Genomic DNA, 17252 nt, shown 5'->3' on the forward strand with positions numbered 1-17252 from the left:
CACTGATGTAGACAGTTGAAGCATATCATGCATGGAGCACTATTAGTTAAGTGACTTCACAGACTGGCAATGTTTATTGCTGACTTGTGCCGCTTCACACAGACATTAAAGAAAGAAGATTTAAGGTTGTTTCCACACAGTGCTGCAAATTGAAAGGGGCGGGCTTAACGTTCACTTGTACGGACCTCCCAGCCAAAAAGTCAAGTCGCCTACAATACAAGTAAACAGCAAATAGAAATCTTTGCTCATCTCACGTCTCTTTGTGTCTCATCCTTGTGGATCTGTCTTTGCAAGGAACACGTCACGCACACATGCGCATAGAGGCTGACGCATCGTTTGATACACTTTTGCAGAGCTGAGGCATGCCCGTGGCGGATTAATTACTTTTACCGCATTCAACAGTGTTCGTTAAAAACAGAGAGCTACGATTGCACTACTGGGTGGTTCCTTAAATAATGGGAGTGGAATTCGGGATGCAAGTGAAGCATCACGATCTGAACGTGTCATCGCGCCACTGCTGCGCCGACTTGGACACTTTTGCAGCGGTGCTGCAAGCTGGAGGAGCGAGACGGCGGCTGGGAGCACGTTAAATTGGCGCAAGTTTTGCGCAATCATCAACGCACACTCATCTTTTTAATCCACGAACAATACGTATGGATTGATTTTGCGGCGCTGTTTGTTGTTGTTTTTTGTTTTGCTCGTTTGTCTGCGCTGCTGAGTGGAGTAAATCACATCTTTCCTCCCCATCATCCTTTCCTCCGCTCCTTTTTTTATTTGATTCCCTCCGACGCACGAAGAGGAATGAGCGAGGTGCGACGCAGCCGAGAGATGTGAGGGGGGAATGCGGGCGTTTTCCAGCCAAGCTTCGGCACCAGGGGAGAGGGGACAGCTCCCCGCGCCGCAGCGCGCCAGTCAGTGAGAGAAGAAGGCGTCCATTTGTTCCCCTATTTTTCCGCCAAGGTCAGTCGTTTCGGCTGTAAAAAGGATGCGGTTGGACATGACTTCCTCTCGTTTTTAGTCCGCTAAGGCTGTGAAGACGTTTGTGTCAAAGTGTGAGCACACGAGCGGGTTAGATGTTATACAGAGACTGCCTTATCCAACCGCCTCTGCTTTCTTTTGGACTGATTTTGATTCGATCAACAGCTCCTATGTCTTGAGACCGGGGATGTCTTGTCCGCGTTGAAAAATGCTGCTTTGGGTTGTCCTGCTGAACGCGGCTCTTTGTGTTGCCAGTGGGAATGTGACAAGGGACGTGTGTAAGGAGCAGATATGCTCGTGCACAGAGGTCGAGGGAGATGTGCATATCGGCTGCGAAAAACGGAGCTTCACCACGCTGCAGCACCTCACCGGGCCCAGCTCACATTTTTACCACTTGCTGCTGCACGGCAACTCGCTGTCCAGGCTTTTCCCCAACGAGTTTGCCAACTTTTACAATGCTGTCAGCTTGCATTTGGAGAACAATGGGCTGCACGACATTGTCCCCGGTGCCTTTTTGGGGCTGCAGCTGGTCAAAAGACTGCACATTAACAACAACAAGATGCGCTCTTTCCGGAAGAGTACCTTTTTGGGATTGGATGACTTGGAATATCTCCAAGCTGATTTTAATCTGTTAAGGGACATTGACCCGGCCGTGTTCAGGGACCTTAACAAACTTGAAGTGTTAATACTTAATGACAACCTCATCAGTGCGCTGCCCGTAAACGTGTTCCAACATGTGCCCATTACTCATCTCGACCTGCGAGGGAACAGAATCAAAACATTGCCGTATGAAGGGATCCTTGAGCAGATCCCGGGAATTGTGGAGGTTCTGCTGGAAGACAACCCGTGGGACTGTAATTGTGACCTGGTTTCCCTCAAAGAATGGTTGGAGAATATACCGCCCAATGCGCTCATCGGGAGGGTGATCTGTGAGGCTCCCACCAGACTGCAGGGGAGTGACTTGAACGAGACATCTGAAGCGGAGCTATGTCCTTCACAGAGAGGCGGCGCAGACACCAGCCTAGTGGCCCCTCCCACACAGGATGAGACCTCAGGGCCTGTGGCGCACGGTGGCAGCCCACGTCCAACGCCTTACAAGCCCAGCGCAGATGCCGGTGGGCCACCGACACCTGGCGGTCACGGAGCCAAGAGCCGCTCCAAATCACGTGAAAACTGGCAGCTTAAGACCAAGCCCACACCGGGGCCGACAGGTGTTAGCAGGGCCCAAGAGCAGATTGACAATGCCACCTGCCCACAGCCGTGCAACTGCAAGCTGGTCGGCTCCAGGCAGGGGCTCGGGGTCAACTGCGAGGGCAAAAAGATTGAGAGCTTGTCCAACCTGAAACCGAGGCCGCTGGCCGCCCACGAATTGAACATGAGAGACAACAACATCCACGCTGTAAAAAAGAACCAGCTTCTGAGCTACACGAGTCTCAACCTTCTTGATCTCGGCGGGAACAATATCAAAGTGATTGACAACAGCACTTTCCAGAACCAGACTGAGCTGAGGTGGCTTTACATGGATAAGAATTATCTGGATACGCTCGTGGCAGAAATGTTTGTGGGCCTTGTCAACCTGGAATATCTCAGTTTGGAATACAACGACATCCAGCTGATAGTGGCTGGCGCATTCAGCCCCATGCCGAACCTGAGGGTTCTGTTTCTCAATAACAATTTGCTGAAGTCTTTGCCCCCGGATGCGTTCCTTGGAATTTCTTTGTCCAAAATAAGCCTGCATAATAATTACTTCTCCCATCTGCCTGTGGCGGGTGTGCTGGACCAGCTCAACTCCATCATTCAGATCGATTTGCACGGGAATCCTTGGGATTGCTCCTGCAACATCGTGCCCTTCAAACAATGGACCGAGAGACTCGGTGCTGACGTCATTGTGAGCGATCTCAAGTGCGAGTCGCCAGAAGAGTTCTGGAAACGCGACTTTCGCTACGTACGGAACGACCTCATGTGTTCCAGACTGTACGAGCGGATCCCCCCTCCCACCTCCCTGTCCAAAAACAGCACCTACACGCTAGACTCGGGCACACGCTCAAACTCTTATATTGAGCCCAACCGAGTCTCCATTTCAGTGCTCGTTCCCGGGTTGCTACTGGTGTTCGTCACGTCTGCGTTCACTGTCGTGGGCATGCTCGTCTTCATCCTGCGGAACCGCAAGCGCTCCAAGCGGCGGGACGGCAACTCGTCTGCATCCGAGATCAACTCCCTGCAGACGGTGTGCGACTCATCATATTGGCACAGCGGACCCTACCACGCTGATCCTGGTGCCCACCGGGGCTTTGACTGCACTACGCATTTCTCCACCACAAACGATGCGTAAAAAGAAGGCGGGCCGGACTGGATTTATAAAGGACGCACAGATGGGTGCCCTCACACAACCCAAGCAACACTTTGTCCCCACGTAAGAGACAAACAGACATTCTCGTTTCTGTCTTCTTTTAGTTGCCGTTAACCAGTTAGTCTGCCGCACAGGGGCCCAGCGCTGTATATTCTGTACATGACAATCCCTCTCTCAACGCCCTGAAATTACTCCCCCCACCTGTGCTATTAGCCGCAATCGGACTACAGATGTTTTTTTTTTCTTTTTTTTCTTCGGACAGCGAGGGGTCATACTATAAAAACGTGCGGTGTGTGCGCGAGACTATGGTGCACGAGCGCATGAATGTAAATGTAAATAGTCGGGCCGATGTATCAAATGCATGTTGATATTTCTGCATGGTTTCAACACACGCACACATAGCGCGCGACCAAGGAACCATGACCAGCGAAGTGGAGGCCAACCCCCCTTCATGCTCCATCAGTATGACAACTATATATATAGATATTATGAGAGTTACATATATATGACTATAACAAAGTGCCATTTCTCTATTTTTGTGAAACTGCAGTTAGGATTTGTAAATGTTGTTTTAAACCTGTTTGGAGAGGCAAGATGGGAACAATATTAGTATCAGAAAGGACAATGCTGTCAGTGCATGTTCTTTTTTTTCTGTTCCTTATGATTTGGTTGTCGATGGATATTGGGGTTATTTATACCATTCTAGATGGTGCGGGTGTAGCCCCCACCTGCCCCCACCCAACCACACGCACGTCTGCGCGGTCATCCCATTTTCTGAATGTATACTGTGTTATTTTTAATGGTGTGCCAATTGTTGACTCCATGGCGACATGTGTATGAGCATGACGTCACTGGGATGCTTCTGCTGCAAAGTTGATGTAGCTCAAATAACAGTTCTGTGATTTTGTGTGTCTCTGAATATAGCCTGCTTTGGGTGAGAGGAAATTAAAAACAACAAAAATCAAGCCATTCAAATGGGGGGGTTTGTGCCGTCCTATTTTCCCCCCAAAAATGTTCAATTGAGCTAGAATGATTCGGTCGATAAAAACGTTGCAGGTAAACATAGCATAGATTGCTCTTTATTGTAAAAAAAGAAAAAAAAGAAATAGTCCTTCACACATTAAAATGTATGGCTATGATTCGCCCTTATTGTGGACTTTTTTTTTTTAAAGCTATCTAACCTTGTACGGACAATTCATTGTATTTACAAGATGTGCTTGAAGTATTTATACTGGGGGAGGATTTTTGCTTTTGTGAAATGTGGCTTGTCATAAACTAGAAGAGCTACTTTTAGGCTTGCACAATCATGATGCAAGATGCTGTTTACACCATGCAGGTCTGCTTTAACCGAAAGAAGTGTGAGCACTAAATGCCACATTTAAAAAAGTGCCACAAATGCAAAGACACCCTCTGCATTTTAAGCGCAATGTAAACGCCTTGTAACACATGTTGACACCGCCAATTCATTTCATTGAAAGGGTCTCAAATAGACTCCTTGCAATTAAATTAAGTTTTGTTGAGATTGTAAAGACTTCATGTTAAGTATAAAGAGCTGCAGTGAAACGGGCACGTCAGCCAAATTAGAGAGCCAATGTATCTCCCCCAGGAAACAGATGAGCGCTGTCCATGGTGCTGAATCACTTCTTTTGTTTGTTCACTCGGCAGAAGACATGTGTGACCATTTGTATTCGTGTACCCTTTACTATTATCTCTCTCACATTGGAAAAATTGTAACAAATGATGGGAAAAAATAATTTCATGCATAGGCTCAGAAAAATGGATCAATGAATGCTTTGAGTACGCAAATGTTGTGACTCATTTGCGGTGGCCCCAAACATTTTTCACTGTGCTGTGGATTTGCTTTTACATTTCCACCCTGCTTGACCACTGGTACTAAGAACACAGTGGCCTGTGACTCAGCAAGGCATCCCATCCTCTTCAATTCCCAGTTTTGCTCTTCTGTCCAACCCCCCAAGGGGATTTCTGGGGGTCGCTGTCTCCTGTGTGCTTCAGCCCACGTGATGTTTTATCATTTTCAGATGCTGTGTTTCAAACTACATTTTTATGCTTTGCAATATTTGACCTGCTTCTATTTTGTTAAATAAAGTGTGGTTGAGGTTGAGTAAAACAATGTCCTGCTTTGGGAAATTTTCATTACAATTTAGTTGACATTTTTTTCACGTCTCTGTTAGTCATTTGGATTACATTTAAATATTAGTTGGTTTCCTGAAATAACCCTGGCACTTGTGCTCAAAACCTGAATATTTATTCTATTAAATCTATACATATCATTGTGAATATTGAAACAAATCAAGATAGAAAAGAATAGAATGATGTTAAATTTGAGATGTTAAATTTGATATAAAATCAAGTAGATTTTATATGTTGTGACTCTGCCCAATACAAAGGACCGTCAATAGAGCAATGAGTTTGAAAGGGATTGGAATTGGCTGTTTTACATGCTGAGCATACAACACTACAAATCCGTTCTGGCCCAGCAGGCAATTCATAGTTACAGGGATACAACCCCCCCAATCCCTTTGTGGAAAAGACGAGATGCAAGTGGGCAAAACCCCATCCTCTCAGCTTTCTCAGGTCTCTGTGGATTTTGCAGGTTTGTTGATGCCACTTCATAGTAATCCAATTTGAAATACTACATGCTATATTCCATATAGTGCATACTTTGTGCTGACAAGCTAAAGCGATAGTAATTCGAGGAATTCCCGGAACTGAGCAAAAAAATCGCATGATAATGTAAGACCCGTGTGATGCTGAAGGATCCGTTTAATGCACATCAAGTCCCCAAGTACTGCGGTGTTCTATAAAAAGGCCCAATATTTATTAACCACCCCCTGTTCTTTAGTGCTGGTTGCTTACACACGAACCAATTGTCTCACACGAACAAGTGGCACCATTGTGCTTGTTATTACGCAAACGTGCCTGAAAAGCGACATTTAATTACGACACTAAATTGTGGCAACACAGAATGTAGCCTGGAGCCGTAGTAAAAGCACAGCTTCACAAGAACCCCTGTAAGTCAGTTTCAGCGTGCCTAATCCGTCTTATGTTATTTATTTGGCTTCTGTTACAACTTATCCTGAGCTGAGCTGAGCTGAGCTGAGCTGAGTGTTGCTTTCTATGCAATGTCGTGGGTTCAGTTTGAAAACATTTGTAGTGACTCAACACATTCTCCTATGCACATGCGTAACATTTACACCACAAAGATAATATGAGCGTAATTAAGCAGATTCCAATTCATAATCGACCCTGAGATCGGGTGTCGGCACGTAGCACAACAGGCAAGTGCCGCCCCACCAAGAGTGGCCTTTAATCAAGATGAGTGAATGGTGTTTCCGCCAGTCCTAAGTAATGCCCTTCCTCCAGCCACCACTTATTGATTATCTCATTGATTAGAACCAGTGGCTTCAAACATGCCCATTCCTCATGGCGCTTTAGGCGTTCTGTGGCTTGTACTGATCCGATTACTCTCTTTGCATGGGAGCTGAGACCACAACTTGAGAATGAAGCCTCTTTGGCAGAAGCTAGATTCAATTTGCGAAGACAACCTACTCATATTTTAAGAGCACAATCTTTGGCGTTCATTTCATTGGAGTAATGACCATTTGAGCAACGCTTCTCAAGAAAATGCATTCCAAATCGAATAAAAGCTTCCTGACGCTGTGAAACATGATGATTTGTACATGTGTGTAATGAAGACTCATGTGAATCAAAACTCACACACCAACACTAAATTCTGTCAGGAAGCAAGCACGGCCCATTTTAGTCATTTTAATTTGGCAAAGCTAATTTGGATTAAGTCCAAGGAAACCTGGCATTGCTGCTGGTCAGGAAGAGAGTGGATTGTTGGTTAAAAGCACTCGTGAAGCCAAACCACAGGGCTGTTTTTCATTGTGCTTTGCTGCACTAATATTAACATTTACAGTAACAATTATTTGTTTTGGGGGCTTTCCGTTCAGTCCAATCATGAGAAAAAACACTCTTCAGGGATTTGTCAATTTCAGCATAAAATATATAAAAAAATACTGATATAAAAATGTGCTTTATTCCTTTGATAAGTACAGCGTTATGCTATGTCAGGTTGTTTCACTTTTTGTTTAACCTTATATCTGCGGAATCAGTTGAGATTCAAGCATACACACGGGCCTCTGGATGGTGCAATGCACTCAGATGACGCCTGTTTAACTGAAAGCACTGTAAGAGAAAGCTGCAGTGTTAACACGATGGAGAGAAACTTGCATAAACCGACGCGCTAGGCCTAAGGCACCGGGTCAGAGGACAGATGGAGAGAAAATGACTCATTCGGAGGGGAAAAAAACCAAAAACACTTCACTTACATTTGGGGATATGGCACAAGGGCTTTGTTTTGCACTGACCATTGTGTGTTCACTAGCTCAGTGCACTAACAGGATAGATCAGTTGGTTTGCATTTACATTTACCTACACTGAATTGCAGATTATACAATCTGATTTGTTGAGCCAGCACACTACTAAGAAAGATGTTATAAGGCCTTGGTTATCTCATTTAAAAAATTCTAAATCGACAGGGTCCATTCAATCATAAATGACATTTGATAGATTGCTACTTTTGCACTTACTTATAGATTGCTACTTTTGCACTTACTTAACCTTTGCCCTCAGCCAACAACTCAGGTTTTAGTAAATGAACAATCTGACTTTGACATTTCACTTCAGATTTTCTTTTCACTTATTTTATGTTTAACAGTTTGATAGAGCCTATGAAAAAAAACATCCACCACCCAGCAGACAAAATGTGGTGGCCGTGGCTCTGTCCGAGCCACATGTTGTCATTCTGTCCTTGGGCAAGACACTTGACACACCTTGCCTCAGGTATTAGCTATGAAAAATAGCCTCTTGGCTAATTATGTTCCATCTACAGAAATGTTCATTGATGAGAACAGTCCCTGTCAAATAAACAATTAACATATATAAAATCACTTCCAAGTAGCTGTGTTCACGCCCTCAAAGCACATTTATTTACGAGGAAGTCAATTTGCTAATAATTTTACAATAATATGTTCTATGCGCCGCCCTTATCTTAAAAATGGGATTCTGATTAATAGTTTGTTTGTGGGAAATGCAGAAGCAGAAAAAGCCACCGTTTTGCCTTGTACATTCAATTACTGGCAAGTGAAAATGACATCACAGTACCTAAGGCAGGCTAATCACAGTCAAGACTCACTTGTTTATTGTGTTTGGTCACGTGCGGCACTGGTGATATGATGTTCAATTGCCAGCATGTTCCGTGACAAGGCTAAATTCTCCCCCTGAGAAGAATAAAATCCAATGAATGTGTCTACTTAATTAATGTTCCTTACGGCAATATTAATCAAAAATGCAATTTCTGTACAAAAATGTCTATTAAAGCTGAGAGGCTGAATGAAAAATTGTGGAATCATTAGGAATAATATGACATAGAATGACAGTGACAGGAAGTCTAGGAGGAACATGCAGCCTTCCGATAACGATTCAAGAGAATATTCCCAAGACAATGGTGAATTAGGGGTGCGCACAGCCCATAATCCATGAGAACGTACCTTACCCTTGGACTTTGTTGTGTTCATGGGGATAGCCACAGAAACCTAGTAGTTCCAAAAGAAATTAGCCAATTACGAAAAAAAGAAAAGAGTTACTATTAAGGTTTGTTCACACCAACACACTCCTTGTATTCGGAATCTGATTGACAGTTTAATGGGCAATGTGTGGAGGTGTATTCATGAGCCACAAGTACAAGGGGATGTGTGTGAAGTGCTCTGTGGTGACCTCAAGTAGACCTGCATATGGAGAGGCGTTCCTTTGATAGAAGATATTCTAAGCTTTGCTTTTGAGCAAAAATTGACAGTCATTTGCCAACCCTGAAACAGCGAAACATGACCACAGCCACTGTAAGATGGACAAAAGAGCTACAAAAAAAAAAACCTAGGCTCTGCGTCTCAGCTCCGCATTTCCGGGGATGTATACGAGTGAACCAACCAACCATGCCATGAGGTTTCGTGGCCCATGTTGACCACCGCAATTAAGTGGTGAGGGCTGTGATTCACTCTAAGTTGGAAGAGAAACATAAACTCATGAACCTAGTGCCAGGTAACTCTCATGGCCCACTGTTGAATTTTGCATGGGACAAAGTAGAGGTGGGTTGTTGGGACTTTGGGCAACAAGAACACACAATATTTGAGAGCTATCGTGTTACGCCACTTATTGTGGTTTTGGCCGAAAAACGTAAAATAAAAGTACTGCTTGCAGACAGCGTTTTCCAGGGTCTGTGCTGGGGAACACACAAAGGTCGTGAGATGGCTACAGATATAGTATTACTCAATTGATCTAGAGATTGATAAACACACTATCTTATAACATCAGGCACATGTTGTTTCTTTGTGATTGTATTCAAAATGAGACCCATAACCGACATGGTGAGAAACGAACTTTTTAGGGTCTGGCCATGACAATAATACCTCAGATGGACAGCAGGTTGGATTCCGCTTGCAAAAGAGCTTCTTCTGATGTTGGATTTTCTCCCCTTGGGGGAAAAAGTTAATGAGAGACAGAGCAAAGAGAGCTAGCAAGCCAATCTATAAACTGTCACGATCTCTCCCTTGACGACTGCTTGATGGATGACTGCATTCCCTTGTGGAACCAGAACACCCTTTGTGAGGGTAGCCATGAACCGCCTTTTTGAGATCTAATTACAGTTTCCTCTGTTTTTAAATTCATTGGTTTGGCCTCACAATATGAATGATCTGAAGCCTTGTAGAGTCTCCTGGTTCAAATGCAAAGTGTTTCACTCGAGGTATCTACAGTATATCTGCTTTCTAAAATGTTGGTATAAAAAGATAATGAGCATGCCAAAATCAGAAAGAAATCCACAATATCCACATCTGCTGATGCAATACGCCTCAAATCGGAAAGAGGAAAATGATGCATAATGAAAGCCGTCTGCACAGTTGGCATAGAAAAGATGGAGGAAAAAGAGGGTTCATTCTATGGGGATGACTCTCTCTTTTCTAGCCCTTTTCTCTTTGCTTTTTATGCCGACCTCCCCGGTTCTTGCTCTCTCCCGGGGGCTTAATTTATGGTTTGCTATAGAGATGCGAATGTCAACCCACGCTCTCCTCTGCTTTGTTAGCGAGCTAAAAGCATTACAGACGACATATAGAAGGTGTGCACGCATGCAGCTGACAAGCATACAATTTAAATGAGTACAAAATGTGTATTTTCTTATTTTTGTGCAGTAGTGCTCACGTAACTAGTTTTTCAGCCTAAACCCAAGGAACAGTGAACAATTACCCAAACATTTGTTTGGAAATTTGAGAACTTTCAATAATATCAAGTCTAGGATATTATATCACAGCAATTCCAATGCAAAGGGCTATGATGTATCAACCAGTTAAAGTTTATGGTTATCAAATTCACCATGGGGTTTACAGTGGCGGATTGGTTAGCACATTCATATTGGTAAATAGAAGCAACCTATGATGTTTGAGCATATGCAGAGTGAGTCGTCATCTTGAATTAAGAGTGCCCATACGATCTTCTCTTCTTTTTGCATTCATTTTACATTCAGTACAACTATTGAAATAAATGTGTTTGGCCCCAATAAATTCCAAGTGACTCACTAAATTATTTACCAATTTTGCGAATGATTACTGTTAGAAACATCAAACGTGCAGGTATGATACAAGACACGTGGGTATATTTTCTAATAGGTGCTTTCATACCATATTACTTTCTTACTTAATATTTCATGTCCATTTTCCCTCATTCTATCAGGCAGTGTGAATAAACAGTAGTGCAAACATCAATGGCATCTGATAAATTTGGATAATCCAACGTACAGTAATCCCTGTGACGTATTTTACATGATATAACACATGACAATTAGGCAACCTGTGATCTGTATGCCATCAAAAGTGTATTTAAAAGTGGGATGTGTATTAATCTTATTCATTGGGAGGGATCCTTTAAAAAAAAAAAACTCCTGCTTGGACCACATTTTAAAAAGCAGTGAATGCAAAATTAATGCAATGATAACATTTGTGCATCTTTTTTCCATGATTTCACTAAAATGTACATGCCATAGTAAAAGGGGAATAAAAAGGGGACGAGCCAAGTCAATCATGCATGCATTCATGATCAAAATGGCTTTAATTTCATGTCCCGTCAGTCACACCTCCCACTGCCAGATGTATTTTTATACAAGATGGTAGGAGGATTTTGAGCTTCATTCATGAATGAGCGATTGGGAGAAGTACAACATGCCGTCAAACATGATCAGTGAGCACCAACAACGGGAGAAAATTGAGACAAGCAATTGAATTCATGTCAGTAGTGAAATGCAATGGTTGCCTCTGAACTTCACAGCCTTTTCCAAAAGCTCAATATAGAATCATATTATAACCAGAAAACAAACAAAACATTTTTGAACAAGATTCAAGACAACATGATGGCAGGTAGATAAATCTGAACGTGTAAAGATGAATATTCTTCTTGCTTTGGATGCTAACAGTTCTTTCTGTATTGGCAGCACCGACGCAGACGTCAGTCTTTTTCTTTTTTTTATTGTATTCCCACAGTCCCCACCTCACCTTCATGATTCACATTCTTCTAAAAACCATAGCCTATCTCAATTTTGATGTGTTCAACTTGCGTCTCCATTTTAACCATTTTAATTTCACCCAAACCACATAGTATCTGCCCCCACCTCACTTGATTTCTAACCAGTTCTTGTTACAAAGACACAATCACTCAACCATCCAAGCCTGACACCCTACTCCCCCTATTTTTATCGCCTATCAATCGCTCAAGCATCCTTTGGTATTGTAGCTTCAGACCTTATTGGAAGGTGCCTTTTTTTCCACTGATGTGGCTCGGAAGAGGAATGAGGGAAAAATGAGAGGAATTCAAAAGCTTTAAGCATGATTACACGGCGCATCTTGTGGGTTCAAAGTGAAATGCGTTCATTAAGCTTTGCTCACAGTTCGATCTGTGATGGTTTCCCTAGTAACCATAAATCAAAATTGGGTCAATGACTAGCCACTTCAGTTTAGCTATGGTTCTTGCCACATTGTGAAGCATATGTTCTGTTTTTCCTTGACAGTTCCAACAGTTCAAGGACATGCACACACACACACACGCACGCACCCCCCCGCCCTCCCACACACACACACACACACACACACACACACACATTCCTTACCATTTTTAACCAAATCCTCTATGGACCAATTAGATTTCTTGGTCTGGACAATATTTCAAGGGCATGTACAAGTATGCACACATAGACACACGCACACACAATTTGTTCTTGAAACAAGTACACATAGGCCTAAAAGTTTTCTTATTACTTACCTATTACTTATGGATGAACTGTTTACTGAAAATAAGTGGTATATTTTTCTTGGTTAAGATGACTTAAGAATGATTTACTTACAAATTTACAACTATCGTAAGAATTCTGGCTTGTACTAAAGAAACAAAATTACAAAAATCTTATGATGATATATTTTCTTGAAACACACTTTGTTTCATTATTGTTTGACTATTCTTAAAGAAATACTACCTTAACATATAAGGTCCTTGTAGTGTAAGTATATTTTCCACTCATTTTTAAAGCGCTCCGTATAACATTTGTATTGTGAAAAAGTGCATTTCCAGGGATTCTATGACATCAAATAGAACATACGAATAGCTGCCAGTGTCCCCCCCCAAAAAAGATGACACTTTGAAAACTTGTTTAACATTCTTACTCTGTGGTTTTTATTTCTTAAAAAGAAAACACGTGATGCTCATCCCATTGCGATGTTCTTGGGCATGCAAATCCTACATTTAAAATGCAGACTTCTGTCTAATTACCTCTCAAACATTTTTGTCTGAGAGTAGTGAATGATCTAAAGAGCACTAATAATCAACAGCAGGAGTTTATTCCAAAGGTGGCTGCAGTGGCGGTTCCAGATTGTTTTTGCTGAGGAGGCGAGGGGGTGGCAGGAGGTTCATTTGGGGACGAAGGTTACACACACACACACACACACACACACACACACACACACACACACACACACACACACACACACACACACACACACACACACACGCATGCACACACGCACACACACACAAGCCCAAATGCACATGCTCCCCGGCACGCTTTGCGCATGTCACATGAAAAAGAGCACTAATCCAATCTCTGTAGGCTACACAATAACAACTGTCACCTGGAGCTGCCACAATCGATTTGTTTTGCTCGTCGACTGGTCACTGATAGTTGCAGATCGCTGCAATTAGTTAATGAATGCAATTAGTTAATGAATCGGATCTTATGTGAAGCGCAGCATATCGAACCATCAAGCAGCTGCTCTTTTATGACCATTATTTGTTTACAGCCTAAATCCTTTCAGGTATGTACAAATAAATAAAAAAAGACAGTTAGTACTTTCAATTTTGATTAAACTTTGCAGCTTGTATCAAGCATTCCTTAAAGGCGATACTGAGGCCTTAACCTTTTTAGCTCTGAAGGTTCGGATTATTTTTAAACTGGAACCAAATTCAGTTGCACTATCAATAGTATGAAAATGAATACAAAATTTAATAATAAATATATTTGACTCTTTATTAAGCTTTTTCTTTATAGAAGACACAGTAAAAGCAGATGAGTAAAATTAGGAAAAAGACCTCTGAAGACAAACTAAAATACTGGTAAACACGTATTGTTTTTTATGTAGCTAATTCCAAAACTATTTTTGCTTCACAAAAGGATGATGATCATTTTCCCACATATGGCTCCGGGGCAACTTCCAGAGCTGGGTAATCAAAAAATATGCATTGCGAACGGCCTCCAACTACAAGCTCACTCGCCCCATACTGAACAGACCGATAGGCGACTATGACCTGTCGTTGGAGGGCCTCCTACTCGCAGGCCTTGCACCAACGTTCGGGCAGACGAGTCGCAGTGCATGTTCAAGCGGATGCCGTGAGCGAACACGCCAGCGCTGCCCACTCCTCTATCCGACAGAGGAGCAGTGGCGGAGGTGCAGTTATTGATGAAAATTGATTATTTTCTGTCTGAGGTCAAGGAAGAGAAGAATGCTGAGTTGGACGGAATCTGCAGAGTGGAGGATGTCAATGGTGACTTTGAGGTGGGCTGTTTTGGTGCTGTAACAAAGATGGAAGACAGATTGAGAATGTTCAAATTGATCTTTGGAATTGAGGTGAGTTTTAGCTTGGTGTGACACAAAAAATTCCAAACTTTTGGACAAAAATCGGAGGATAGAAATGGGAAAGACGTTACTCATAGTGTCAGGGTTTAGTTCAGTATTTTTTTTTAAGGACAGGGATGATAGCAACTACTTTGAGAGTTTACGAGATGGAACCAGAGCTGAGGGAGGAGTTGATGATATTGGTGATGAGTTGAGGAGATAGCTGGGGGACAGTCTTGGGAGAAATTTGAGTGAGGGGCTGAGGTGTGAAGATGGGGGTGCGTGGGTGCGTAGCGATGCTGATGGAGGTAGTCAGATTACTATTTGTTATGTCAAATGTAGGTTGTAAAAATTATGCACTGATGTACTGTCATGGAGTTAAGAGAGGTTTATTCTAGATCTGATGAGTATTTAGTGTGGAAAAATAGAGCCTTGAACTTGGATCAGCCAGGGTTCATGATTTCTTTAATAATAATAACAAATTAGGGCTCCTGAATTCATCCAAGGATTAACTTTGAACTGAAAATCAGTTAATGTTCTGATTTGTCCGTGTAGAAAAAAAAAGCTATGCGTGCTCACTCATCATATTGTGAAGAGTTGCCCCACCAAAAAATCTGCTTTGAGAACGAAGCTAAGCAGAGATGTTGGGTGGCAAAAAAAAAGATGAGATACAATAAAACTCTACGGGCGTGTTACACAACACACCAGGGTACTGTCACATTTGCGTGTTGCTCATTCCTATTGCACTACTGTCGCTGACGCAGACATTTTTGCATCACCATAGCACACGCTGCTGGGCTCAGAAGGTTTTAAAAGCTTAGAAATATCAACTTCAAATTAATCTGCTAAGTGTATATGTTCACTGATACAGTGTTTGTATTATGCTGAAAATGATAAATGGTATTTTGGATATTAGCAATCTGCCACATAAAACCAGAGAAGGCATGTTGAGCATGAGTGTGGGGAACAAAGGCTACCACGCTCATCACTATCATGGTTTTAAGTGGAAAATATTCACTATTACAGCTACAAGGAGTGACAATTGAGTAAAATGTGGACGAGCCTGTCCCCTTTGTAGTAATAGCGCTTCTTGAAATACTTTCTTAAAGGCTTTTTGGGGACATTCATCCAGTAGTAAGGTTTGTTGGGTCAGAGGTCATTGAAGTTGGAAGAGTGTCCAAGTTATGCCCAAATGTGTGTGATGTATTAGGGTCAGAGGTGTCAAATTCAGGTCCAGAAAGTAAAAACCCTGCCAGTTTGGTTTTAGCTACAGGTACTTCTAATCTGACAAGCCAGCAGGTACACAAGTGCCCCCCCCCCCTCCCCCCACCGTGACACTGTTTCCATTTTCTGGACCTGCATTTGACACTTCTGCTTAGGGGGCATTCATACTGCAAAGGGTAATGTGAATTTGAAAGGTTTGTTAAAGTTGATCTTTTCATGTACTCCTTCACATTACAAAAACAAATGTGACTTTTAATGTGAACGAAAGACATCCATGATGTGACACGCATGTGCACAAACCATGACGTTGAGTGTCACGCACAAAAGACGATGTCTCCCGGCATTGTTTACAGAAGTAAATATGGTCCAGCATGTCGGGGCTCATCTTTTAATCATCTCATATTCAGAGAGGAACAATGTGGGAGGAGGTAGATGTAATGATGGGGAAATGATGCGAGGCGTTTCAATCTCCTCATTTCATTGAGAGATCTACTAAAAACGATGGCACATCATTGCCACACTGAATTATTATCGTCACAAATCGAGTGGAAGTAAATTAAAGTCAACCGCAACACCGTGACGCAAAACATCTTGGCAGCCCCACCTGCATTTGACTTCTGATAACGTATAGATCGGATCCATATGACCTGTCCAGCCAGACTGAGGTCGCACAGGATAAAAACAGACAATCTCGGACCACATATGGAATCGAACAAAAATCCTTATTGAGCTATTCAGACTAACACAAAAAAAATAAAAAATAGATACAGGTCACATGTGGGCAAAAAAAATCAGATTTTTGTCTCGTTTGCAATCTGGCCAAATGTGACCAACGCCTACACCCTGCGGCGTCGGCCCAACTGTCGGCACATTGCACTGGAAAAAATGACAAAAATACATCGCAACAGACAGACAGTGATGCTGACCATTAAGGACCTTCTTTAAATGCATGATATGTAATACCACCATATCATCCACAGCAATACTCACGATTCCTTATGGTTAGAAAAAGCCATCTTAAGAGATCTTTGTTTGATCCACTAGTACAGGGGTTTTCAATTGGTTTTGTCCGAGGACCCACCATTATAACCAAGAAGCAACTCGGGGACCACTGCTTTGGCAGAATATTATTTTATTTTGAACCAAAGGAGGGTAGACCGAAACAGGCTACTTATTTGCATTTGTATGTCTATTTTGGGAATCTCAGCTACATTTAACATAATTTGGATGGGTGAATGATTTGCAAAATTAGCTGGAAAATAAATCAAGTCTAAATGGACGTGAAGATTGAACCCACCATAAATAAATAAATCAAGTTTAAATAATAAATCAATTTTATTTGTAAAAATGTTACAATTATTTTCCATTTCCAATTTCATGGACCACCTGCAATGCTGCCAGGGACCACGAGAAGGCCACGGACCACCTGTTGACAATCAATGCGCGAGTACTTCTGGCAGAGGGACTGCTGG

The 17252-nt window shown here is 42.5% G+C and overlaps 1 protein-coding gene across 1 annotated transcript; it reads left to right on the forward strand.

Annotated features, from left to right (window-relative positions):
• The first annotated feature begins 219 nt into the window (after positions 1-219).
• Positions 220-5459, forward strand: LOC119115330 (SLIT and NTRK-like protein 1). The gene has a single exon (XM_037239758.1). The coding sequence runs from the start codon at positions 1187-1189 to the stop codon at positions 3308-3310; it is 2124 nt and encodes a 707-aa protein (XP_037095653.1). The 5' UTR covers positions 220-1186; the 3' UTR covers positions 3311-5459.
• The last annotated feature ends 11793 nt before the right edge of the window (positions 5460-17252 follow it).

Source organism: Syngnathus acus, chromosome 2, assembly GCF_901709675.1.
Source record: "Syngnathus acus chromosome 2, fSynAcu1.2, whole genome shotgun sequence".
Lineage (NCBI taxonomy): Eukaryota > Metazoa > Chordata > Actinopteri > Syngnathiformes > Syngnathidae > Syngnathus > Syngnathus acus.